The 26176-nt window shown below is 42.4% G+C and overlaps 1 protein-coding gene across 1 annotated transcript in view; it reads left to right on the top strand.

Moving 5' to 3' along the window:
• The first annotated feature begins 12164 nt into the window (after positions 1-12164).
• CHIC2 (cysteine rich hydrophobic domain 2) overlaps positions 12165-26176 on the top strand; it is a 37003-nt gene continuing 22991 nt past the window's right edge. The window contains exon 1 of the mRNA XM_080927829.1: positions 12165-12595. Coding sequence (XP_080783955.1) covers positions 12477-12595 — 119 coding nt within the window. The 5' untranslated portion in view covers positions 12165-12476. The remainder of the gene's footprint in view (positions 12596-26176) is intronic.

The following is a 26176-nucleotide window of genomic DNA, read 5'->3' as shown; positions in this document are numbered from 1 at the left end:
TTTGTCAGTTGATGACAATTTCCCAGAAAAGATAAAAGGTCCTCAAATCCACCAGGATATTTTTTATCCTTTTTTAAAAATGTTATTATCTATTATTGTGCAAATGAAATCTTCTTAAATATTAATCCTCAAAAATGGTACGTGGTTTAAAGTTTTAAGATTATTTTCTGTGAGCAATTAAAACACTGTTGGTATTATCAGTAAAGGAAAAGAAGAGAAAGTGAAAAAGGTTTCACAATGGTAGTAAAAAAGAAATAGATTAAAGAAAATAAAGAAAAAGATGAAAACAATTCTGAAAGGACAAATAAAAGTCAAGAGGAAGTTTTAAGTCCTACATGCAGAAGAAAGTATACAGTGAAAACTTCAAGGTTGTATAATTTAATTTCACAAGGGTATTATCCAACTGGCTTAGTTGGTAGCTCATAAGACTTATAATGTCACATCAGAGAAATATAAAAACAATAAGAAGTCACAAATGTTCTCTTCCTTTTGAGTGGATAAGTGAGTCTGGAGACATGCCGGTAAGCCCAGCACTGTTGAGGCAGGAGTTCACGGGCATCCTTAGCTTCTAAGTAATTTAAGACCAGCTGGGGTTACATGAGACTCTTTATTTAAAAAAGGAAAAAGAGAGTTGATGGAAAGTAAAATGTAAATCTCAATATAGATAACTATCTCAGACTATGTTAATAATATTCTTCCTGTATTATTCTCGTTATAATTCCAAAACAAATGAGGGATTTGAAGTCATCGTAGAATTATCCCAATGGTACAAACTAAGCGGAGTGAATTAAGACTCCCCTGTCCTGATCAGCACAGCCATCAAAATGTGGGTCTGATCACCTTGCAATGAGAATAGAAATTAATGTCTGCCCTTCTGCACTGGTGACTGCCAACCAGACAGTTCTCTCCTGTCTCTGATAGAGCCCTGGGCGACATAGGTCTATCAACTCGTTGCAGTAATATGGGAACTTAAAAAAGAACAGCAAGAAACAAACAAAAGCAAAATCCTCTAAATGATCAATGTGGAAAACCACTGATTGATTGGAAAACAAAAAACAAAAAACTGGGATTGAGTTAGTCCCAGGTTATCATCTAAAAATGTTAGGATTCATTTGCTCAATAATATTATTCCTAAAGCATCCTAAATCAGATGGGTCAGGATAGAGCCGCATTCTGATGTCACAAGGTGTAGTGGGTCCTGGTGGTACCTGATTTAGCTAGAATCATGTACTCAGCACAAATAACCAGCTACTCATGACATGCCTTTGAAGCACTGGCTCTTGCACTGGCAGTAGCGTATCAAGGGGCTACCATTGGTAGAGCAGTATCTTTGGGTCACACTGGGATCATATGTTGGGTGAGCAGCATCCTCATTAGACTTAAGAGTACATTTGGAGAGTGCGTCTTTGGAGACCAATTTTACAGGCTAATAATCACCATGGTAACCAGCAGCTAAGTAATACCCTAGACATTTCTCAGATGACCAGGACATTGTTACCTGTGTGGAGCATCCTAGACAATGCGAGCTGCTTAGCTGAGTCGTGGAAACTGATAAAGCCAGGTTTCACTGTCCTTTCCTGTTCAGGACTGTCAGATGACTGCTCGGGTCTGAACTGGTGGCTGCTCATCTACCCTCCCTCTGCCCCACAGTATGGTTCTGCTCCTTATAGGAAGAGACTGGAAGACAGACAATGTTGCAGGAGCTTCCTTTTTCCTTTTAAAAATAAAGATCTTTTCTCTCATCATTTTAGTGTACGAATGTTTTGATTACATATGTTGTATGTGCACCATGGCAACCACAGAAGTCAAAAGAGGGCATCAGATCCTCTAAAGTTCAAGTTACATGACAGTTAAGGATGCTGGGTACTGAACCTGGCTTTGCCACAAGAGCAGCAAGACCTTTCCAACTGCTGAGCCACCACCTCCCCTGGACATCTTGCATTTCTACAAATCTCTGTAGGTGCTTGGAGGAGGACCCATCCCTGTGAGTTGTTTTTGGGAAGGAGGAGTTGGTAACATTGTCTTCACTGATTAGATGAGAGAATTGAAGAAAAGGAACACAGAGTCAGAAGGTCGCCATGGAAACAACCTATGTTTTCCTCTCTAGTATCCTAGCCACTCAGATTGAAACATCACCAGTGATAACTGACAGGTATGCTTCCCATTCCTTACCTCATCCCACACTTGGGACAGCTCTGAGTGAATACTTTATGGTAAATGCTAAGCACAGACAACAGTGGAAGTTCACTCAACTATACTTAACGTTTTCTTCTTTCACATAGTTTTAAGTTTTACTTTGTTTGTTTGTTTTTATTATAAGTTAGGGTTTCTCTGTATAGCCCTGGCTGCCCTGGGATTTGATTTGTAGACAAGGTTGACCTTGAACTCAGAGATCTACCTTTCTCCGGAAGTGCTGGGATTAAAGGAGTGTTCTGTTACACCTGGCTCTCAAATTTTTTTTTGTTTACAATTTATTTATTTATTTTATATGAGAACACTGTAGCTGCTTTCAGACAAATCTAGAAGAGGGCACCCGATCTCATTACAGATGGTTGTGAGCCACCATGTGGTTGCTGGGAATTGAACTCAGGACCTCTAGAAGAGCAGTCAGTGCTCTTAACGACTGAGCCATCTCTCCAGCCCCCTCAAGTGTTTTTTAAAAAAACAAATTTTTTGAAACAAAACCCCAATGGGAAGAAAACAGACCAATTCCATTATAACCACTTAACAATGTTTCATTGTACAGAGGAAAATGGGTAACTTCCTCTTTTCATTATGTGCACGTATTTTCCCTTCCTATCCTTTCTCTCCCTTTCATGAAAAATTTAAACCAAAGAAACAGTAGTAGTTTTAGATTTTTGTTGTACTTCAGACTCCTACTTCTTTGTGTATGTGTGTGTGTGTGTGTGTGTGTGTGTGTAGGTTAAAGGAGAGTTGATTTTCCATCATGTGGGAGCCAAGGGTTATCCGGCTTGGCAGCAAGCCCCTTTACCTGCTGAACCCTCTCACTTGGTCCCATCACTTGGGAGGTTGTCATTAGGAACCATTTTGGAAGCTGCCCATCAAACTCCTCATATCAAGGTGTGTCTGCTTGGGAGTCCAAACATGCTGAAGGGGATAGACCATATGGGCCGAAGGGACATCAAACGCAACTTCTGCAAAGAGGCAGACACCTCCATTTACTTACCTGAAGGACATATAGTTGAAATATATGGGCAATATTAGGGTTAAAGAATGAAGATTTTTGGATAGGGATATCTTTACAATGTTGGGCTTGTATAGAAATACAGTAGTTTTTGCATCTCAGAGATTATAATGAGAAATAACAGATGAACAAGTATCGAATGGCCCTAGATCCAGGGAGTATTCAAAGGCATGATGATGGTGATGATGATGATGATGATAGGCAGTCTTCACCTTTAAGAAACTAGCTTTTTCCTGTAGCAGACACTACTTTTGTATATACTCAATTACACATAATATTTAACATCATAATTAAAGTGTCTAGTTACAAAAGAATCAAACAGAGTAATACATTTATGCTTGGTTTTCTTCTTTTCCCTATTCTGTTTTTTTTTAAAGTTTCTTGTAGCTCAGGCTGGCCTTGAACTTACTATGAATGACCTTGAATTGAGGCCAACAACCTGCATCTCTGGAGTGCTGGGATTATCTGCTGTGTTTATGTAATGCTGGGAGCCAGACCCATAGCTTCGTGCATGCTAGGCCAGTGGAGCTACAAACCTAGCCCTCTTCTTTGTTTTCTCTTGAAATAGGGAGTCTTTCTCTGTAATTCACACTAGCCTCAAAGGAGAGATCCTCCTGCCTCCACCTCTGATGTGGCTATATCTAGCTGTGATATACGGTTTGGAAGGACAGCGTGGACCAAATGGCTTCTGGCTCCATTCTGCTTTATGAGAAATTATTCTGTGAACTTAAAAGGCTGCAGAGAAGAGAACTGAATACAGCTTGTATTTTATGTTTATAGTGTTGGATTTAAATCAGATAATATTTAACCAGATACTATTGAAGGACTGTAAGAGAACCCTTTGGGGTTTATTGGATTTATGATGAAAATATCTTAGAGACAGGATCCGAATTAAATATGTACTCATGGTGTGAGATGACCTAGAAAAAAGAATGGCAAATGGCTTCGTACACACAGCCACCTTTTATGTTATTAATCTAGTTAATTACCCGCTGGCGTTGGGAAGATAGAGGTGTAAGTAACCCACATATTTGTCTGGTGTTCCACTTGTTTGTTATTTCGAGACAGTCCTGCTATGCGTTACGGCTGGCCTGGGACTTGCTGCAGTCCTCTGGGAATCTATCTTCCAAGTGCTGGCATCACACATGTGGACCCCCACACCTGTCTGATTTCTACTGGTATCTAGGCCATATGAAGAGGAAACATACTACTTACACCCAAGTCCTGGTTCTAATCTTTCCTCCACCAAAATTACCACCACCATCAACTCCACGTCACCGTTTCTTTAGGTAGTCTTTTGTAGCCTAGGCTAGCCTAGAAGTTACTGTGCAGCCACGGATCACCATGGATTCCAGAGACACTTCTTGCTACTTCTTGAAACACTGGGCTGTGTGGCACTTGTAGGCATCCATTCACATGGACACAGGCGCATAAATTAAGAATATAATAATAAGAAATCTTGAACAAATCAATAAAAAAAACCCCACGAGAAAACAAATTATATTTGAAAATGTCAAAATGAAACCCAGCACTTTGCTCATTTAAAAATTAAGGTTTTTTTTTTTTAAAGGAGAAAAAAAGAACAATGCCTAGAATATTTTATGTAAATATTTACTTTTGTCTACCTAGTAAGTTCTGGGGCCCGTTGAGATGGCTTATCATCATTAAAGCTGCTTTCGAAGTCTGGTGACCTGATTTTCATCCTTGGGGTCTCTGTGGTAGAAGGAGATCTCCAGAAAGTCTTCTTAGCCTCCATTCATGGGTCCCCACACATGTACAGGAGAAAATGTTTCTTAAAAGTTCTGCCTTCATGAAGCTCCAACTCTGGATTTATTTATTTATTTATTTATTTATTTATAAAAAATTTTTTATTAGATACTCTGTATTTAGATCTGAACTGTTATCCCCTTTGCCCACCCGGCTCCCCTCCCCCTCTACTTGTCTTCACGAAGGTGCACTCGCTCCCAATCACAGTCTCCACCTCAGTGCCTTGGCACTCCCCTACATCGGGAAAAAGTGCCCTCCCTGGATCAACGGCCTCTTCTCACATTGATGCCAGACACTGCTGTCTTCAGTTACATACGCAACTGGAGCCATGGGCCTCTCAGTGTGTGCTCAGTGGTTGGTGTTCTAGTCCATGGGAGCTGTGGAGGGTTTGGTTGGTCAACAGTGTTGTTCTTCCCATGAGACTGCAACCCCCTTCAGCTCCTTCATCCCCCACCCCAGCACCCTCTATTTTATTTTTTTAAAGATTATATATACACACACACACATGCATGCATGCACGCACTGTAGCTGTCTTCAGACACACCAGAAGAGGGCATCAGATCCCATGACAGATGGTTATGAGTCACCATGTGGTTGCTGGGAATTGAACTCGGGACCTCTGAAGAGCAGTCAGCGCTCTTAACCACTGAGCCATCTCTCCAGCCTTGGATTTATTTTTAAAATGTATCACATATAAATAAATATGTAATAAATAAGTATGATATCTTCCTATGTAGCACAGGTTGGCTTCAAATTCTTGATCCTCCCTCAACCCCTGAACGCTAGGATTGCAGATAGGTGCCACCATACTGGGCTCCTCGTCTACTCCAGATTAATATTCTTCTCCCCACCTTAGTCTCCATTGTTGTGGACAGCGGGAGTGTCTTTCCATGCACGTATAAGTTGCCTTTCTCAGTCCAGGGACACCAAAGGACCTGTGTTATTTTCCACAGTTTATGTAGTGGGTGCCAGAACTCTGGGTTTGGGGAACATGCTCAAGATTTTAGGCCACATGTATATAAATGCAATTAGGGATACAATCAGCTAGATCCGACGGCTGCACTTGAAAACGGAGAACATGAGTTACCCAAAGTCTTAGTGTCCTGGTGCTGGTGGGTGAAGGTGATGCTTGCAGGGTGGGTGGGGCACTGAACTTCCTCTCTGAGGGATTCACAAGTGCACACCTGACTGGTCACTGCCTGGATCCACGCCCTCTTCATCCTTATTTTTAGGATGACCTTCAGACTTGCTTCAAAGGCCAAATTTCCATCAACTTTGCTGGGCTGATCTCGGTTTGGCTTCCCTCATTGTGACCCACTCCCTGGCCTTGGCGAGCTTCTTTTCAACCTCAGAGGCTTTGATTGTGATTTTCTCCACTGGCTGGAACTTCCTCTTTTTTTTTTTGTTCTTTTTTTTAAACAATCCCTCCCCACCCCATACTTTTATTTAGCATCTTGTCTGCTTAAATGTCTTTTCCCCAGAGAATTCTCAGTATCTCAGAATGAGCTAGGTCTCTAGACCACTCTCATGGATCTCTGTAGTTAATGACAGGACTGATGATGGTTCTAACAATTACATAATTGTGTCAGGTCTCTCAACATGGAGTGCCATGCTCTGTGAAGACAGGGACTGCATTTTGCTCACTACTTCAGTGTTAGTGTCATAGTTCAGGCACAGTTAATATAATGTGAAAAATACAACTGTCAGTTCATTATTTTTCAGTGACAGCTTACCTGTGGCACAACTGCTAGGTAACAACATGCATCTTTAATACTTCATAGTCCCAAACTTAAGCAAAAGGAAAAACCACCACCACCACCACCACATTTCACAGAAAGGAAAAGAACAATATGAAAACAGCTCAAGAAATACATAAAGGGGCAAAAAGTCCCTGGGGATGGAAAAGATGCGGTCTTAGCGAAGCAACCAAGTGGAGGCTGGTCTGCACAGAAAAGTGCATCTGGGGGGAGTCAACTGAAGGAACTTAAAGTAGGATCTATATGACTCGAATCTCCCCTAGTTCATGAATTAAAAAAAAAAATAGACAACTCTCAAGCCTATCTTACTTGGCTCCATTCCTCATTCATTCTAGCCTTTGCTTAAAGACCTGAAAAACTTGAGCATTTAGCTTAAGAAGAAAAATAATCACACATAATATGTTCCATTTCTGAAGCTACTTTAGACCTGGCTTTGTTACTAGAAAATTCCTCAGAAAATTTAAATATAAGTTGGTGGCTTGTACTTAAAGGCCCCCAGGTAAGAGCTAGAAAGCAGGGGCTGAAGAGATGGCTCAGTCCAGACAGAGTACTGGGGTTCAGTTCCCAGCACCCACATGGTCGTCTACAACAGTTGAACTCTATCTTCTGGGGTCTGATGCCTTCTTTGGTCTCTGAGAGCACTGTATTCATGGTGCACAGACACATATGCAGGAAAACATTCACATACAAAAAAGAATAAAATCTAAAAGGAACGCAAGAGAAGATTAGGGAACACTCAGTGTGGGTTAATAATGTTTTTGTGGCACCAATATTAAAGGGAGAGCTGAACAAAGCCTGAGTCTCAAAACCAGTGCTAAAATGATCGCTAGGTTCAAAGGAAAAGGGGGGAATCTAAGAATCACAAATGCAGACATGTCTAGGATCCTTGTCCTCTGGACTCATGCTGCCTTCAGGTAGCCATCAAAATAAATGTCCTTGTTCATCTGCCTCATTTGTGTGATATTGTTTCCTGATACAGAACAAATTAGCCTAGGTCCACCGAGCTTCCAGGAGAATTCAGAGATCTTGGCTGTGTGACCTCCATGGTGGGTTATCTTCTGCACCTTGTGGCCTGTTCCTTTCCAGTTTTACTTAAACCCCAGACATCCAATTAGCAACCAGTACCTACCAGAAGCCAAAATAGTCTCATTGTGAGGTGACGACTGGACTTGGACTATTTCATCCTTAGGTGATTACAGCTTGAGTTTCAGATTTCTCAGATCCCAGGGCAAGAATGAGCCCACTATAAGGACTGGAAAGCAAACAGTCTACCTTAGCAGTGTGAGCTTCTTCTGAGTAGCTTGGTTTGGAAGTATTCTTTGAAAGGCTATTATGAGTCTTATGTTCATAGTCGTCCACAATTGACCAAGACAGATGCCAGGAAACGTGGATTACAGCTGTGTGTCCTGTCAGGATGGGCTCTGCATCCATCACTTTTTCTTCCTTTGAAGCTGAATTGCTGTCCCAAAGGCAGATGTTGCTGTCATCCGAAGAATTAGATACTTATTAAGATTTACCTCCCTTCTGAAGTTCCACTCTCCAAGGGTATCTGGTTTAGAAGGATGCTCGTGCAGTCAAAATCAAGAACATCACTGGGTGGAGTCTTTGTTGTGATGACTCAAGAAGGGCTCTGGGGAATATCACAGCCCTGTTTACTTCTTCATGCTTGGTCCTGATTTCTATTTCAGTTTCTCAGTCAGAGCCCAAACTTCCAAATTCTCCTTCCTTACTATGGTGGTGTGAGCATCACCATTAGGGAGCTAGACACTGGCAATCGCAAGGTGATCATGTTGTACATGAATGTTGAAATCATTCCCTTCATGTCTGGTCTGGTTACATCTAGAAGTCACTGGGTAGTTTCCACATTTTGTATTCCTTACTGATCATGATCTTCTATCAAGTCATCAAAGGCCGCTCCTGAGTTATCAGTGACTGCTGGTGAGCCCCGAAATGGGTGTGGGAGAAACCTGGGGCTATATGCTGTGGGAGGGGCGAGGAGGCTGCCCGCCTGAATTGAGAATGGCTCAAATAAGGGAGAGCTATCTTTATAGTCCAGAGAGAGGAAATTAAAAGGCCAGGTACCGCCCTGTTCAGGGCATTCTCCTGGCTCTCAGGTAGCTGCCTTCTTGCTGTCTTCTTTCATGGCAGACAGGAAGATTGCGGGTCTCTGCTGTCTCTGTCAACGTATGAGTCTTCTTCTGAAACCTTCGGTGTTATGTTTTAAACCTATTTCGTTAACCCGAAGCCCCATGTCCAAAGAAGGGTACAATTAAGGCTGGATCTCATGTGATCCCTCATCACTCCATGGCAAAGGTTCCAGGGATGGCGAAGAAGCTTTAGGAAGATTGATGCGGGGGCTGGAGAGACAGCAGTTAAAAGTACTGTTCTTCCGGAATACCGGAGCTCAATTCCCAACACTATGTGGCAGCTCACAATTGTCTGCAATTCCAGTTCCAGGGGATATAACACCCTCACACAAACATATATACAGGCAAAACACCCACCCCCACACACAAAGAAATAAAAAACAACATGTATGGGGGGAAGCTTCAAGACAGGGTTACTTTGTCTACCCTGGAACTGTAGATCTATCTGGCTTTGAACACACAGAGATCTGCCTGCCTCTGCCTCATGAGTGCTGGAATTAAAGGCGTGAGCCACCATGCCTGACTAATTGGAGGTCTTTAAATCTAGAAGGATGAGACAGGAGGATTGCCACAAGTTTGAGGTTAGCCTGGGCTGTATGACATGACAGGTTCCAGGCCAGCCTGGGCTATAAAGTGAGTTGCTGTTTCACCCTTTCCTCTCTCTCTGCCTCGGATAGCAACTTAAATCTTGCCTCCTGGGGTACTGAGCTGTTCTGTTTGTCTTAAGCCAGTTGGTTAGAAGGAAAATGGACATGAGGAACATGAAGAGGGATGCAAAAGAAGAGCCATGTTTGCAGGGCGTGTGCTGTGAGCTCAGGAGAACTCTTGAGGTAGAGGGGAGGAAATTCAGAAAAGGTTGGTTCATCCTCAGGAAAGGCGGGGGAAGCCGTTTGGCAGGAAACAATCCTGGAGAGTTCGGGGTGGAGTTTGGAATTATGATGTCAACTATTATAGAGAAATGCTTGACTCATCTTTCCTCACCCTCTTGGCCTCATTCCCAGGTCTCGTGCCCCTTTACTGATACTAGCAGGTTTTTCAAAACAGGAAGAAGTGTCAAAACAAAACAAAACAAAAAAAGCCACCAACAACAAGAACTCCCTCCTCTTTACACCTCCGCAGTGGGAGTTAGAATGATCTCTCTGTCCAGTCCAACAAGAATGCTTCTCCCACACGTCAGTGCTGAGAGTGAGGTTCTTGCAAGTCCTCCGATGCCTAATGAACTCCCAGCATTCTGCAAGTGGTGGCAGCCATGAGGCATATCCATTCTGAAACCACTCATGGAGGTCCTCTGAGGCCAGATCTGTTCGGGGTGCCGGAAAAGGAAGGGGGTGTTTCAGTTTCCTCTGTCCTTGGGGAGTTGTCAGCTGTGTGATGATCAATGGCTCTTTTCACTGAAGGGTGAATTCTGGGCCACACACAGTATTCAGGGAGTGGCCTGTGACCGGAACAGACCTTTTCTCCTCCTCCTCCTCCCCTCCTCCCTGATCCTTTCTGTAACCACTCTTTGAGTGTGGCCACTGGTATGTTGGTTTCGGTCAAGGAGGAGGTTCAGGAGCTTTCTGCGACCAATATATTGAAGTTGAAGTCCTGGATGAGAGTATTAAATACACACGTACACATGGGACCAAGAGCAAGTTCACACAGGGTCTCTGAAACTAATGGTGTGTCACAGACACCAACACATTACACAGTGCAAAAGGAACGTGGTGATCTTCACAGTGGAGAAGCTGGGGAGAATCAGGAATGTTTCCTGTTGTGACTATATATTTACCATGTTCTAGGCCCTCTTCTAAGTATTCCACATACATCAAGACAACCTGTCAAGTAGCCCAAGGGATAGATACTATTACTTTATTCTACAGACAAGGTTCTATTATAACACAAACTGGCTATACAATTTGTGATTTCTGATATTCCTGCTTCCATCTCCCACCTGCTAGGGTTTTATAGATGTGTGCCAGCCACCACACCCCACTTTTGTCACACTGTTTGTTACAGGTCAAAGACCAAGAGGTTAAAGGGCTTGTCCAGGGTCCCATAGGAAGTGATAGAGGGGGAGTCAAAGTCAACCCTCAGAACTACCAAGCTAAGCTGCCTCCCATGTGTACGCTCCATTGGTGCCTTTGGCATACCTCCTGAACCCTCGATAGAGAATTACAATTGCTTGCCTTAATGACAGATAAGTTATTGTCAGAGACTGTAACATATACACCTCTAACACCCACCCCCTAGCTCACACCCCCCCCCTCCACACACACACAGCTCATCACATAGCAGGCTCAGTGTTTATTGAATGAATAAATCTGGGGAAGGTATAAGGCTGACACATCGGCTATTTTTCCCTTCCCAGCTCACTGCCCATTTTCTTCAACTCCACAATTAAGTCATCCAGCGTTTCCCAACCCCCACATTAACCTTTATACATTTTCTGCTTGGACAAAGACCTGTAAATGAATTTTAAGGATGTGAACCCTGTGTGCGGGACACTGGGTCCTTCCCAGTATAATGAGAAACTCTTGTTACCCCATTGTCTACATTGTTCTTAGGAGTCTAGTCCTGTTCCTACCCGGTTTGTATGCCCAGCTGACTCTTGATTATGAAACCAAGTCCAAGGTGACCCAACCCCTCCGTCTTCTCTTTCCCCCTACCTCTCTTTGGAGGAAACTGGTAAGGTTTATGGGACAAACCAGATTTTCATTAGAGAGGTGAAGCATACAACCACACCTTCTTAATTGGAACCTGGAGAACTTGTCAACATCATTTGATATTTGTTTAACCAACTAACCAACCAACCAGCCAGCCAGTCAACCTGGGACTGTACTTGAGAGGCTAAAAGGACAAGATATCTGGCTCTGTTTGGAAAATCAGTACAGTAGATGAGAATGCACTGCTTTGTTGGTCTCAAGTTGGCCAAGTCAACCAACTCTGCTCTGTCATGGACAAGAACCCGGTTATTAAACTGGCAGTCAGAGTCTCTGGTCCAGCCAGGAGCTCCATCCACTGTCGTTGTTTGGGCTAGAGATTACTTCAGCTTGGCTTTCGGAGTCGGGGTCAGCGACCCCCCAACAATCCCTCCCCTACGGTCCCCCCCCTCCCGTCCTCACAGACACCGCCTTCCGGGTCGCTGACCCTGGAGCCGGAGGGCGGGGCCGCGCAGGGTGGAAGCCGAGGAAGAGGCCGGCGTCCCGGAGCGCGCGAGGCCTTCCGCGTGCGCGCGCCCGCCCACCCTCTCGCCCGCTCGCCCGCCCGCGCGCGCCCCCACGCCCGCGCCCGCCCGCGCTCCCGGGAAGTCTCGCGATGCGGTAGCCGGCAGCTCCTGCTGCGGGTGGCTCGGTCTGTTGCTGTGGTTGCCGGAGTTGCGGCGGCGACGGCGGCGGCGGCGACGGCGGGGGTGGCGGCCCCGGCGGATGTTGACATTGTGTTGTTGTTCCTGCCCACGGTAATGGCGGCAGCGGCGGCGACCGAGACCAGGTCTCCGCAGTAGCCAGAGCCCACACTGCCGAGCGCCAGCTCCGCGGCCTCCGCGCCCGCTGCCCCACCAGCCGTTCCCCGCGGCCGCCCTAGAGCCAGGGCCCCGGGCGAGGGGCTCGCAGGCGCGGGATGGCGGATTTCGATGAGATCTACGAGGAGGAGGAGGACGAGGAGCGGGCCCTGGAGGAGCAGCTGCTCAAGTACTCGCCCGACCCGGTGGTGGTCCGCGGCTCCGGTCACGTCACCGTGTAAGGCCCTGCGAGGGCTAGGACGAGGACGGGAGGCGCGGGCTGGGTGGGCCCCAGGACCCCTCGGAGTCCTCTTTCCTTGAACCCGGTTACCCGGTGACTGGAGCGGGACGGGGGCCTTCGGGAAGCTCCGGCGATCAGGAAGTGAGAACTTGCTCTGTTTCCATTTGTTTAAGGACTCCCAAGTGGGGACAGACACTGCCTTCCCTCTCTCCCACAGCCCCGCATCAGGCCCCACAGCCCGTGGGATGTGTGGGACCCCAGCCGGGAAGATGGTTCTTTAGGGTCTGCCTTATGGGCCATCCGTCCAGGCTCGAGGTGGAAGTGCATACATATCTTATGGTGTCCATCCTTGTAGGTGCCCCCCCCCCCCCCGTTATTCTTTGGGACTCTGCCCGACTTACAGCCTATTGACATATGGCTCAGAGGTCAGATCTGAGGTGTAAGATCCCAGTGGCAACTGGTAAATGTGCATCTGTCACACATAACACACAGGGCTTCCCAGTTCCTCAGGAGTAAATTTCTGCAAAACTGGTTAAAGTTCCTGTCAGTTATGTATGCCAGAAATATACAGGTGGACCTAAAAATAGGAAGATACAGTCATTTTCAATGAATTACAAGTACTGAGTTTCCTGCAGTCGTTCTGCTTTGGTTGGCTCCTTTGATAAGGGCTCCTGTAAGGTTTATTAGCAACATCAAAAGTCCAATATTGTTCAAACAGTACGGGATGAAAGCATTCTGAAAGGTCATGACTAATAAAGGAATGTAGACTTGAGGCAAATAATGAGCTGTCCGGAAGGAGGAAGTTTTGTAACGTTTCCCTGATAAAATCCGGAGTTTGTACAACTTAGTAGGGTATACTCTTTCGCAGCTGCTATCTCCAGCTAAAAAGTCAAAGCTCAAACTTCCTGAACTTTCGTATCACTTTATCATTGATATAAAAAGGCAGCAAGGCTGAAGGTGTTTGGAGTGGTTATCTTTGTGTTTTGGTGTGGGTTGAGTGGGGTGTTGTGTGAGCTGGGCAGTGAACAGTGAGGCTCCTCAGAAATTCTCGGCAGAGACCTTGCATTTTCCTGTGTTGTTGAGGGCAGTCATCCTGGCTAGCCATGTTGTTGTTTGGGTATGCTTATGTAATGCTTTGGCTTCTTAGCACCTGTTAACGTGTGTATTTAGGTGACTTAACAGGGTAAAAACACTGCATAATCATTGTCCTGAATAAGGAGATAGGACTTTGTACCATAATAACAGCTCTGTTTTAACTGTCAACACAAACTTAATTAAGGAATATAGCCAATTATGAATAATACAGTTTAAATGGATATCACATTGTTTTTAATGTCATAACCTGCTATTTAATTTTTAGTTTAACTCTTAGGACTTTTTTTCTTGTTTTAAATTTAAGGTCTATGGCTGCTTCTAGAGGCAATTACAGGCAAACAAAAAAAGGACACAGTTGTATGTGTCTTTAATCCCAGTACTCAGGAGGAAGAGGCAAGTGAATCTGTGATTGCAGGCTCCCCTGGTCTTCACAGCAAGTTACTGGCCAGCCAGGGCTACATGAAGGATTTCCGGACTTTCTCGTGTTGTCTGTGGGCTTTCTTAAACTCCTCCTGTCGAATCAAAGCTTGCAGAACTTTATTTACAAAGGTTCAGCTAGGGCTGGAGATGTAGCTCAGTGGTAGAGTCCTTGCCCTGGGTTCAGAGCAGCCATATAAAAAAGTTCAAGTACAGTTGTAATGTCTCTTCTGTTCAAGAAGAGAAGCTAAACACTTTTTTGAGAAATAGAGTAGTCAAAGTGCTCAGATGGAAAGTTTGATTGTAGTTGACTATTAGGAGTGGTTAATAGAATGCGAAGTAATTATTAGTGGTTTTTCATCTTGTCTGTCAGAATCATGTGGTATTGTTTTCAGGAAATACTAGCCATTATTATCAGCACTAGAAATAAGGGCTTCCATTTGTAAGACTAACAGTAATGTAGTCTAGTTTATCTGCCCATTAAATCATCTGGGAGCCCCAGCTTATGTCCCCACTCCACTCCACCCTGTCTCCAGGCCATTGGCCCCCACATGAATGAAGCTCTGGTTCAGCAGTCAGTCTTGATGGGGTCAGAGGAGGATCTAGTAGGCAGTTTTGATTTGTATTGAGGATTCTGCTGCAGACACTGGTGATGGTGGTGTTTGCCATAGCAGGAAGCCTTAATGTATTTGTGATCTTCCTTAGACACTTCTGATAGGTAGGAACTTTCCTCTGCCACTTTTATATAAATTACTCATCTGTGTCTCCTCAGTTTACAGGATGACAGCTTTAGTTCATACCTTACCAGATTAAGGAGTGAGATCATGTATGCAGAGGACACGTGACTGTGTGTTGCTGTTCAGGAAACACTAGCCCTTATTAGTTATTATCCTCCTCAGGTGGCTCTCTCTACTTTGAGAAACATTTGTATAAAATATAGATTAAGAATTCAGCATTGCCATTTCCAAACCAAACAGGGATTCATTTAGCTAGTTCTTTTTCTTTATTCTGAACCAACTTGTGTATACATATATAAGAATCTTTGCTAAGTGAAAGCCCAATCCTGTTTTGTGGTGATAGAGATTTATATAGTAATGCAAAGCTTGTCTATAACCATCATGCATAATGGTAGGCATACTAGACTGTATAGCCAAGTTTGCACTTGCAAAAGGTTTTGAAATTCATGCTCATATGTTGTTATAACTGCATTTTGTTTTACTTTCCAAGTATAAACAGGAAAAGCGATTAATAATTATAGTAAACCGTGGGCTGGAGAGGTGGCTCAGCGGTTAAGAGCATTTGTTGCTTCCACAAAGGACCAGGTTCCCAGCACCCACTTGGTAACTTACAACTATCTATAACTCCAGTTACAGCAGGTCCAACAAAACACTTATACACAAAGATTAAATAAATAAATCTTTAAAAAAGTTAAAATTACTGTAAACCACATAGCTTACTTCCCTTTTTGCTAAGGAGTTTGTTAAAGCCTTGTCACTTTGAAAGAAATGATATAAACAGTTACAGTATCGTCTTCATCCTGAGGTCAGACTGAAAAGACTCAGGTCTACTTGTGTGCTTGCTTTTGCAGTTGAATATTTCTCATTTTCTTAATATGCTCACTACACTCTAATGTGAGAAATCATTTTATTCTGTTATGTTCTTTCTTGATATTCTAGATGAGTAATATTTTTTTATTGTTTGAGTTGCATATAATAGAAATCTTTTGTAGAAGCATACTGAAGAAAAATTATGTATGGGAAAAGAAAATGATAAATTCTCATGGTTTTATAGTATGTACATACATGTAACTTGGAAGACTGAAAGAAGAAAAAAGTGACAAACTTATTAGATAACTGTTGGGCAAACTGATTGATACTCTTTTTATTGGAAGGGCATAAGTAATGATGTAACACACACTGACATAACTGGTTGGTATTTATAGTCACAGCTCAACAGATTGCTGAGTCGAGGAGCCAGTGCGAGCATTACAGGACATATCACATACTATGTCAGTATTTACTAAGTGTACTCCAATCCATTTTTTCTTATACTCTAAACCACCTTCATTACATTGCTTGATGGGATAGACCCACAGAAAAGCCACAGTGCCCAAGATCAGCCAGCTTCCAGCTAGTTAGCTTTAGTAGTTGGTGGCCACCCTACCATGTTGAAGAGCAGCTTAGCCAGGGACCAGGCCCAGGAACTGTAAAAGGGACATGCAGATGGTTTGCTTGCTGCCATTGGTTTATAATTCTAATTTTTGTAGATCTTTATTTCAGATTTCAAGTTCTTCTAACCACATTATTCACTTTATGTATGTGTGTATGGACATGTGCTCTTGTGGAGGTGAGGGTATCCTTCCTATGGATTCTTGTCAGGCTTGGCAGCGAGCACCTTTGCCTACTGAGCCATCTTTCCAACCCTACTTTGATGTATCATAAGGACAATAACTCTTAAGGAATGTGTTAGTATAAAATAATTTTCACAAGTTGAGGAAATGAATTTAAAGTAACTGAGAGCTTGTGTTAGCTGTGTAGCCTACCATTGCTGACTGCATAGTAGTTGTTGTTGTCTAAGACTCATCTCATATCTGAACCAGACTCTTCGATTTTTAATTTAAGTCATCTTATTTATTTGTTAAGTAAAATTAAAATGCCTTTAATCCCAGCACTGAGGCAGAGGCAGGCAGATTTCTGTATGTTTGAGGCCAGATTGGTCTACTTTAGTGAGTACCAGACCAGTCATGGTTACAAAGAGAAATTCTAGCTTATGAAAAAAAAGTCTAAATAAACGTAAGCAAAATAAATTATAGAGGAAATTAGTTTGATGAGGAATATGAAGGAAGATAGGCTATGTATGTGTTTTAATAGGACAGCTACTGAATTTTAATGGGTGAACTTTGTTGAAGAAAGGAGAACAGAGCCAGCTGGGAACTCAGTGGGTGGAAGCCCTTATTGCACAAGACTGAGTGGGTCCCTGGATCCTTGGAGCCATGCAGATGTAGAGGAGAAGAACTGACTCCACAGACTTGCCTTCCGACTCCACATGTGCACTGTAAAAATGAAAGAAATGAGATATATGGTAATGAGCTAAGGTTTCAAATATTTACTGATTTTGAACTTGAAAATTTACATATAGTTTGAATTCAGAGTTTTTAGTTAGATTTGAGCTTATCTAGAGATGTGGAATTAACAAATACTTTAATTTTTATATGACTGACCAAGAAGACTAAATAGTGAAAAGTAAATTGTGCATACTTATTTATGTTGATAAACAGTACTCCAAACAATAGCTTAAATAATACTACTGTAAAATTTGAGAGACACCTTGAGTTCATATTGTTACTAGGTTACAGACCCCGAGCTGAGTAAGAGATCAGTTCAGAGATCTTCTAATTCACATGTAGTGACTGATGTATGTAATCCTAATGGGGCAGGGTGACTGAGAGCTTAAAGCTGGCCTGGGCTAGACGGCTTGCCTGCCAGCCTGTGTTTCTCTCTGTGTGTCAGTCTGTGTGCCCATTTCTGCCTCTCCGTCTGTCTGTCTCTCTCCCCTTTCCCCTCTGTCTGTCTGTCTGTCTCTCCCTCCCTCCTTCTCTCCCTCCCTCTCTGAGAGTCTGTTGCTGTCTTTTTGAAGTGTACCCTGACTTGAAGCTCCAGCGATCCTCCTGCCTTAGCCTCCAGAGTGCTGCTTGAGCCACCACTCCTGGCAGGTGTTTGATCCATTAGATAGCTGTATTAGGTTTGTTCTCAGAAAGGTTAAGCCTTAAATATGACATGAACAGCAGATGCTCCTGAGTCTCTCTATGTACACTACTGCACTGTTTTCTGTGGAAGATTACATTGCTCACTTGACCCAGCCAGAATCATCATGCTAAGAGTCTAGGATATGTGTATTTATAAGGCAGAATCTTGATGGGCTATTCTTGAACTCCTGAGCTGATAATGGGAGTGTGGCCTTCTGAGAGGTCGGGAGGGTAGGCATATCTCTCTTACTATGTATGCTCTTGTCTAAGTGTTTTGTGTCTAATGAGACTCCAGGTGTTTCTTGTATCAGACATATTTCAGACGCCCTAGAAAGATAGCAGTAGTGGTTTCGATTCTCGGATACCTCTTAACAGACTGAAGGTGAACTTTTCTGAATGTCAGTTTGCTCATCTGCAAAGGGCATAATAACTACTTTGGAGGTTAGATATGAGAATCAGAAATACAACTAATTTTATGACTTGGACTCATAGGGATTCAACAAATTATTTTTTATCATGATTTGATTTTTATCTCTGTGTACACAGTTTTATTATTTTTTTACATTTGAAAAAAATCATCCAAAATGTGACATCACTTTCTTGTTTTAATTTTACTTTTCTTTCTTTCTTTCTTTTTTTTTTTTTTTTTTGAGACAGGGTCTCTCTCTCTATGTAGCTTTGGTTATCTTTGAACTATGTAGATGAGAACCCCCCTCCCCTTCCTGGGAATTTAGGTGGGTGCTGTGTTTTCTACTTTAAAACAAGATCTTGAACATAAAAGCAGATGGCCAGATCAACTAAAGGAATATTTAATCCAAAGAAGACCTTATCAGAGGTTACCTGCGATTTTTGTTGGTTTGAGACCTGCCCTTTTCTAAGGCACAGCTCGCCCATGTGGGCTGCTGCTTTGCTTCCTCCCACCGAGCTAGATGGGTGTACTCAGCAGTGAGACAACCCATCTGACAAAGGGAAATGGTTACTCTAGATTCTGAATTTAAGAACTGACTTGTTTGCTTGCATGTTTTCTTTTTCTAGACAGCTTCTCTGTGTATCTCTAGCTGTCCTAGAAATTGCTTTGTAGATTAGGATGGCCTCAACTCAGAGATCCTCCTGCCTCTGCCTCCCGTGTATTGGGGTTAAAGGTGTTCACCACCAAAGCTGGCTCTAATTCTTTATCCCCACCTTATATTTGGAATGTGTCTTTTGTTTGTTTCATTGTTGTTGCCAAACCTGCTTTGTGTGGTGTTGGGGAGCAGGCCCAGGGTGTCTTTTTGTGTTCTAGACAAGTACTACCATAGACAAGTACTTCCATAGACAAGTACTACCAATTGAGCTGTCTCCAGCTCCACAGGTAGTCCTTAAATTCCCATTTCAAGTGTTATACAAGCTTTCAAAAGACATGAAGATTTTCCTTTAATGTAGTCTAACAGTTATTAGGTGAGTTATAAATAAAGATTTGCTGAGAAGATGACCAGTAAAGGATGCTGTGATGGGAAGTAATGTGGTTGGGGAGAATAGTGTTAAGAGAAGATAAACATTCTTATGAAGAACATACTGAGTCTAGAAGATGCTGAGATGTAAACCCAGGAAGTCTGAAGAAGAGTTACATTATAGATAGAACTTACAGAAAACAGGATTGTGTCTTGAAATGAGATTGGAGAGTTCAGTATGGGTCAGGGAGGATGTAAAATGGTTTGAAAGAGTCCTCCCCCACTTGGGGGGGTGTGTGCAGAGACAGACAGACAGAGACAGAATTAGGGTTACTTCCAGGGCTTTGAATGAAAGACCATCTGTAGGAGCACACTCAGTGTACTATAGTGGCTCCACTACAAAGGAAAATGTCAGCCTTAAATTGAAGAGGCTGCTACAGAATCAGGGTGAAACATGACAGTGGCCTGGCTGGGTTTGTGGTCAACAGGTAGAGGAGGTATTGCAATTTTAGGTATAAACCATCATATTTTACAAACATTTACCTTAAGACAGAGAAGAACATAGCAGTGACTACCTTTACCTTTCCACTTGTGCTTGTGTGATTCATTTGATTTGGTTTTGCTCTGTGATGGATGAAGTCAAAGAACTGGGTCTGCCCTTAATCTGATTTGGGACCATTTTAATGACATACTTGGATCTCCTGTTGCCATGGGTGCTAAAATGTGAGGAGAGCAGCTCATATGCCAGAGGAGCTTCCTCATCATTTGAAGTGAGGATGTTTGTGGAATGACATTCTTCTCTATGGGGTGTGTGGTATTTGATGGTTATTTCAAGATTTCAGGGAAAGATCTACATTTAAAGCTGATTTGGAGTCCCAACGGCTGAATTGTTCTGATGTGTCCTGAAACAAGCATTTTCTCTTATTTATTTATTTGTATTTTATGTGCGTTTTTTCTTTTTGCCTGCTTTTAAGTCTGTTTGAGGTGTCAGAAGCTGAAACTGGAGTTACAGGTATAAGCTGCCGTGTGGGTGCTAGGAATTGAACTCAACTCAGGTCCTCTGGAAGAGCAGCCAGTGCTGTTAACTTAGGAGCCATCTCTCCAGTCCCCCTTTGTCTTATTTTTTAAGTTCTTTCATGTAGCTTACTTATGGTAGAGATGGCTAGACTTATAATTTACCTTTTTTTTCTTTCTTGTTGATCACAAGTATGTTAACAAAGTTCCGCTGGCCTGGTATTCATTGTAGTTGCAGCTGGCCTTAAACCTGCAGCACTCCTGCCTCTGCCTCCTGAGTCCTGGAATTGTAGGTGTGTGCCACACTGACCAGTGGCAAAAGCTTTCTATCTTTTTTTTGATCTTGCATTGTGGTTATGATGAAGTCATTTCTAGGTTTGTTCAGTGAAGGAGTTTTTATATATTTAGCCTTCTTTGTCTGCCTTTTAGTAGTAGCAAATGTTATTTGTGGTTACTGTTTTTGGTGGTTACTGTTATTGTGCTATTAAGCTTTCCATTACGGTAACAGAATGCCTAGAGTAGTTAACTTAGTTATATTTGGCTAACACAGGGGAGAGAGTGAAGGAGGACTGACACTCAAAAGTGTCCTTTGTACCCACAGAACTCCTTCTGCTCTCCAGAGGAGACAGCTCACAACTGGCTGTAACTTGGGTCTCAGAGAATCAGATAAGCTTAAACATAGTTCGGAATGTGATCACAAAATTAAAATTAGGCTAGTCTACAAACGAAGAAGCTTATGTCTTCTGGTAGAGAGCATTCTGTGTGTTTCTGTGTGTCTGTACTGTGTCAGTGTCTGTTTGTCCAGCTGCAGGGGGTTTGTATCTTTCAGTCCTTGTTGGGCTGTATTGATATTCACACATGTGAGATGTCTGGTGTTTAAAGCATGGTTTATAAACATCAAAGTCTGTTAATTTCTTCCATGGTTATGATTTCATCTCCAAAAATAGCAAAAAAAAAAAAAAAAAAAAAAAAAAAAAAAAAAAAACAAAAAACAAACAAACAAAAAAACTGATTCCATTAAGCTCAAAGTCCCAACACTAGGAAATATGTTCTTTCTTCATTTATTGTCTCTATAACCCATGTGTTTAGTTTGAGTCTGAAATTTTTTAGTTCATTTGTGCATAGGTCTTGTCATAGTGATGGAAGGTAAAATTCTGTGAGTCTGGGTTTCTGTACAGATTGGGTGTCTGAGAGGAGTGCTAGGCTGGAGTTTCTTCTATCTAAAACTGAATACATAATCTTGTTTAAAGCAGCTTCAAGTGTTGCTTTTCTGTTTTTAGTTGATGGTAGACCTAGCATTATTTAGATTTAAAAAAAAAATTCCTTGAAAGATTTTTGTATGAGTGTGTATGTGTGCGTGTTTCCATGAATGTGTGTGTGCCCGCAGAGATTAGAAGCAACTGGTTGGTGGATTCTCTGAGTGGCAGTTACTAGCCTGTAGATGTTAGAAGAGGTCAGTAGACTGTCTGGAGTGGCAGTTACTAGCCAGTGGTATAGGCACTTGTCTTAGTTTTTGTCTGTGTTGCTGGTTGAAAACCATGACCAGAGCATCCTGTAGGGGAAAGATGTATTTGTTTTATGAGTTACAGTCTGTCTTCTAGGGGAGCTGAGGCAGGAACTTAAGGCAGAAACTGAAGCAGAGACCATGGAGGAATGTTGTTTATTGACTTGCTCAGCCTGCTTTCTTACACACCCCAGGACTGTCTGCCTAGGCATGCCACCCCCCCACATCACCCACAGGGAGCTGGGCCCTCCTATATTAATCATTAGTGAAGAAGATGCCCGTAGGCTCGCTACAGGCCAGTCTGATGGGGGCCGTTTCTCAATTGAGGTTTCCTCTTCCCAGATGATACTAGCTTGTGTCAAATTTACAGAAAACCAGTCAGTACAGTGCCTCATAGAGCTGAAAATTTGACACATTTTAGAAGGCTTTCTGTGTCCAGTGTGTCAAGCAACCCATTAGTTTTCTTTGTAACCTGACAAGGTTTGTTCCTTTTACCTGAGACTTACACTTTTTCCTTTTACACTTTGACTTTTTCCTTTACATCCTCACCAGCATATCTGCCATGAAAATGCTTGTGAAATGTAATTCTGCTGTATCTCTTCTGTATCAGCTGTTTAGAACCACATCTCCCAGAGCCCTTTGAGTAGCCTGAAGCACTCTCCCTGACCTGGCCTACCTACTGTGTGAACATGTCTCTGACTTTCTTATTTCTGCTTACTTACTCCATTCTAGTTGTACTGGCTTCTTTTTCATTTCCAAAATATTCTAGGAATATTTCTGACCTAGGTTCCTTTTTCTGAATACTTGTTTGCAGCATCCAGTAGCTAGGCCCTTATCTTCAGACCTCGGTCAGTGAGAAGCTTATCCTCTTGCTTAAAATTAGAACTCTCCATCTTCTTGCCACGTACAACAGCCTTCTTTGCTCATAATTGTATTCTCTCAGAACATGAGTGAGCCAGACACGCTAGAGCACAAACTCTTTATTTATTTACTTATTTATTTATCTGCAATTAGAATTTACTATGTAGCTGTGGCTGGCCTTAAACTTCAAATCTTTTTCATCCTTCTTAATCCTGGATATACAGAAGGCATGCACCTTTACATCTGATTCTAGAATATAAACTTGAGACAAAATTCTTGTAAAGAGAAAAAAATCTCAGTAAACATTTTTTATAAGAATAAAATTTTAAAGTATTTACTGTTGTTTAACACCTGTCCTGTGTGTAAAGTGAAGCCCAGATCTTGCAGGGTATTGTTTTGTTTTTGCTTTTGTTCCTTAATTTAAGGAGCTGGGTACGGTGAGGCACTCCTTTAATTTCAGCACTTGGGAGGCAGAGGCAGGAGAATCTTTGTGAGATCAAAGCCTTCTGATCTACATAGCAAACTCCAAGACAACCAAGCCTATCCAGAGAGACTCTCTCTCATAGAAAAAACAAACAAACAAACAAAAAAAAACAATACACACTGGGGACAGCTGGGCTCATGAGATGGCTCAGTGTATAAACATGATTGTCACCCAAGCCTAGCAACCTAAGTTTGATGCCTAGAACCCATGTAAAGGTGAAAGGAGAGACCCAATTTTGCCAAGGTGTTCCTTGACCTCCATATATGCTTTGCTTCATGGATGTGTCCAAAAATCACATTATCTTAGTTTGGGTTTTTGTTGTTCTTTTGAAAAATCATGAGCAAAACAGTCCAGGGTGGAAAGAGTTTATTTAGCTTATACTTCCATATTATTGTGGTATCCATATCATCATTGACAGAAGTAGGGACAGGAGGGAACTCAACAGGGCAGGAACCTGAAGGCAGGAGTTGATGCAGAGGCTCATCATGTTTTCCTCAGCCTGCTTTCTTATAACCCAGGACCACAACTCACAGCGGGCTGGCCTTCTCCCACAATTCATTTACTAAGAAAATGCCCCACAACCAGATCTTATGGAAGCATTTTCTCTATTGAGAGCCCTTCCTCTCGGATAACTCTAACTTGTGTCCAGCCAGCACGAGCACTATACCAAAACTGTACACTCCCCCCCACCCATAAAGTTTAAAAATGTGGGTGAGGGATTGAGAAAGGAGGCTTACTAGTTCTGTGCCACATTGGCCTATAGAGTAAGACCATGCCTCCAGAATAAATAAATAAAATAGAGCTGGCACTGGGATGAAGCTTTTATGAGAGAGTGATTGCTGGGGCTCTGGATGTAATTCTTAGTACTGTAAAAACCAGAAACTCAGGAGGACAGCACACATTTGCTCTGTGATCTGCTGTCTTATCTGAGACAAATAAAACTGAAGGAAAGAGTTACTTTTCTGATAATATACTGAACTGATATTTAAACTAGGATTAGAACTCAGGTCTGTATTGTATTGCTCTTCCAACTGTACTACATTAGATTTCTGTTGTTACTGCTTAGCTTTTTTGAAATCAACATGTTTTCCACACTTGTTTTCTACATTCTACCTTATGACCTTGGTTGGTTAAAAAGTTGGAAATTTTGAGGTAAATGAGAGATGGCGGGGGTGGGGGAGGGGGGAGAGAAAGGGCTTATCAGTTAAGAGGACTTGTTGCTCTTATAAAAGACCTGGGTTCAGTTCCCAACATCCACATAGTGGCTCACAACCATCCCTAGCTTTGGGTCCAGGTGATCTGACACTCTCTTCAGAACCTTTGGACACCCTATACACACAGGGTATAGGAAAAACACTCAGAAACATAAAACAAGTAAATCTTACAAAACAAAACCACAGAGATGGCTCAGTGGTTAAGAGCACTGACTGCTCTTCCAGAAGATCCAGGTTCAGTTCCCAGCAACCACATGGCAGCTCATAATTTTCTGTAACTTCTGTTTCAGGGGCTCTGCACCCTCACACAGACATACAGCCAAAACAGTGTACATAGAATAAAAAATTAATTTTTAAAGACCCATAAAACCACAAGACAATGGAGAAGTATGGAAGCTAGATGGGACCTCAGCACCTAGGAACATGCTTGTGACTCAGGCTGTAAGGGGAGCAGAGACTGGACAATGTGGGAACCTTATTGTACCAGACTAGTAGAGATGGCCAACCCCAAGTTCAGGAAGAAAAAACCCGTGTCTGCAGACTAGAAATGGTAAAGGAGGATGGCTGACCTGTTTTGGCCTCCGTGTGTGCACATGCAGAGACACAGACAAATACATATAAACCCCAACCAAACCCTCTGTTTGTTTTTGGTTGGTGTTTTGTTGTTGTTTAAAACAGGTTCTCAGGTAGCTTGGGCTGACCTTGAATTCCTAATCTTCCTGCTGCCACTTCTGAGTTTTGGCATCATGGATGTGTGCCACCACACCTACTTTCTGTAGTGCTGGGGATTGAACCCAGGGCTTGATGTATGCTAGGCATCGGGATGAGTGTTACTGACAGAGCTGCCGTCTATACTGTAAAGCTAGTAGAGTTTCTCTAAATACTGGCATGTCTCTTGTACGTACATCTTATTGTCTTAAGAACAAAGCTCATTTTCTTCATATTTTAATTCTTTTTATAAGTATAAAGAAAGGCATAAAAACTACCTACAAATTGGGAAGTTGCTGAAGTAGAAAATGAAACTTAAGATCACTAAGCTACAAAAGGGCTTTTTTGTGTGTAATTGTTCCTAGTTTTTTTGTAATTTTTGATGTGCATGTATGTGTTTGTGTGTATTATAGGTACTTTTAAAATGTGTACAAGTATGCATTTAGGTGTATGTGTACATGCTTATGTGTTATATGTTCTTTTCAATGGTGTGTGTGTGTGTGTGTGTGTGTGTGTGTGTGTGTAGTAGACGTGGGTTGTCTTTTCCTGTATTGCTGTCACTCTACCTTTATTTTTTGAGATGTAAACTCACAGACTCTGAAGCTCATACACTTCCTCCTGTCTCTTTCCCTCATTGCTGGGTTTGTGGGTACTATGCCTGGCTTTTTGATGTGTATTCTGGGGATCCAAATGCAGGCTCAGGCTAATCACCACAATTCTATCCTTAGTCTTTAAATTTAGTCTTAAATACTAATAGATTTTATTAGAGAAGTCATTAAAAACATGAAAATAAAAAATGTCATCTATAGTCTTTAATCTTTAGGATGGATTTGATTCTATTTTTATATGTAAATAATTACATTAAAATTTAGGCAATAGTATTTTAGCATTTTTTATTTTTCATTAAGGGTTGTATTGGGAGCATTCACCATTATCATCATGGGAACTTACATATGTGAATAGTAGGACTCTATTAGATTATAGAGAGCAAAAGTCCTCAGGCTTTAGAGACAGGAGCTACCATCATCCACCTGTACTTCAGCAGGCCTGATGTTTGCTCTGCTCCCTGGTCCAGTGCTTCTCATGGTGATCTGCCTACCTAGTCC

Source organism: Micromys minutus, assembly GCF_963924665.1.
Source record: "Micromys minutus genome assembly, chromosome: 1".
In the NCBI taxonomy this organism is placed as follows: domain Eukaryota; kingdom Metazoa; phylum Chordata; class Mammalia; order Rodentia; family Muridae; genus Micromys; species Micromys minutus.
The sequence above is the reverse complement of the archived record's forward strand: the minus strand, read 5'-3'. Positions and strand labels throughout refer to the sequence as shown.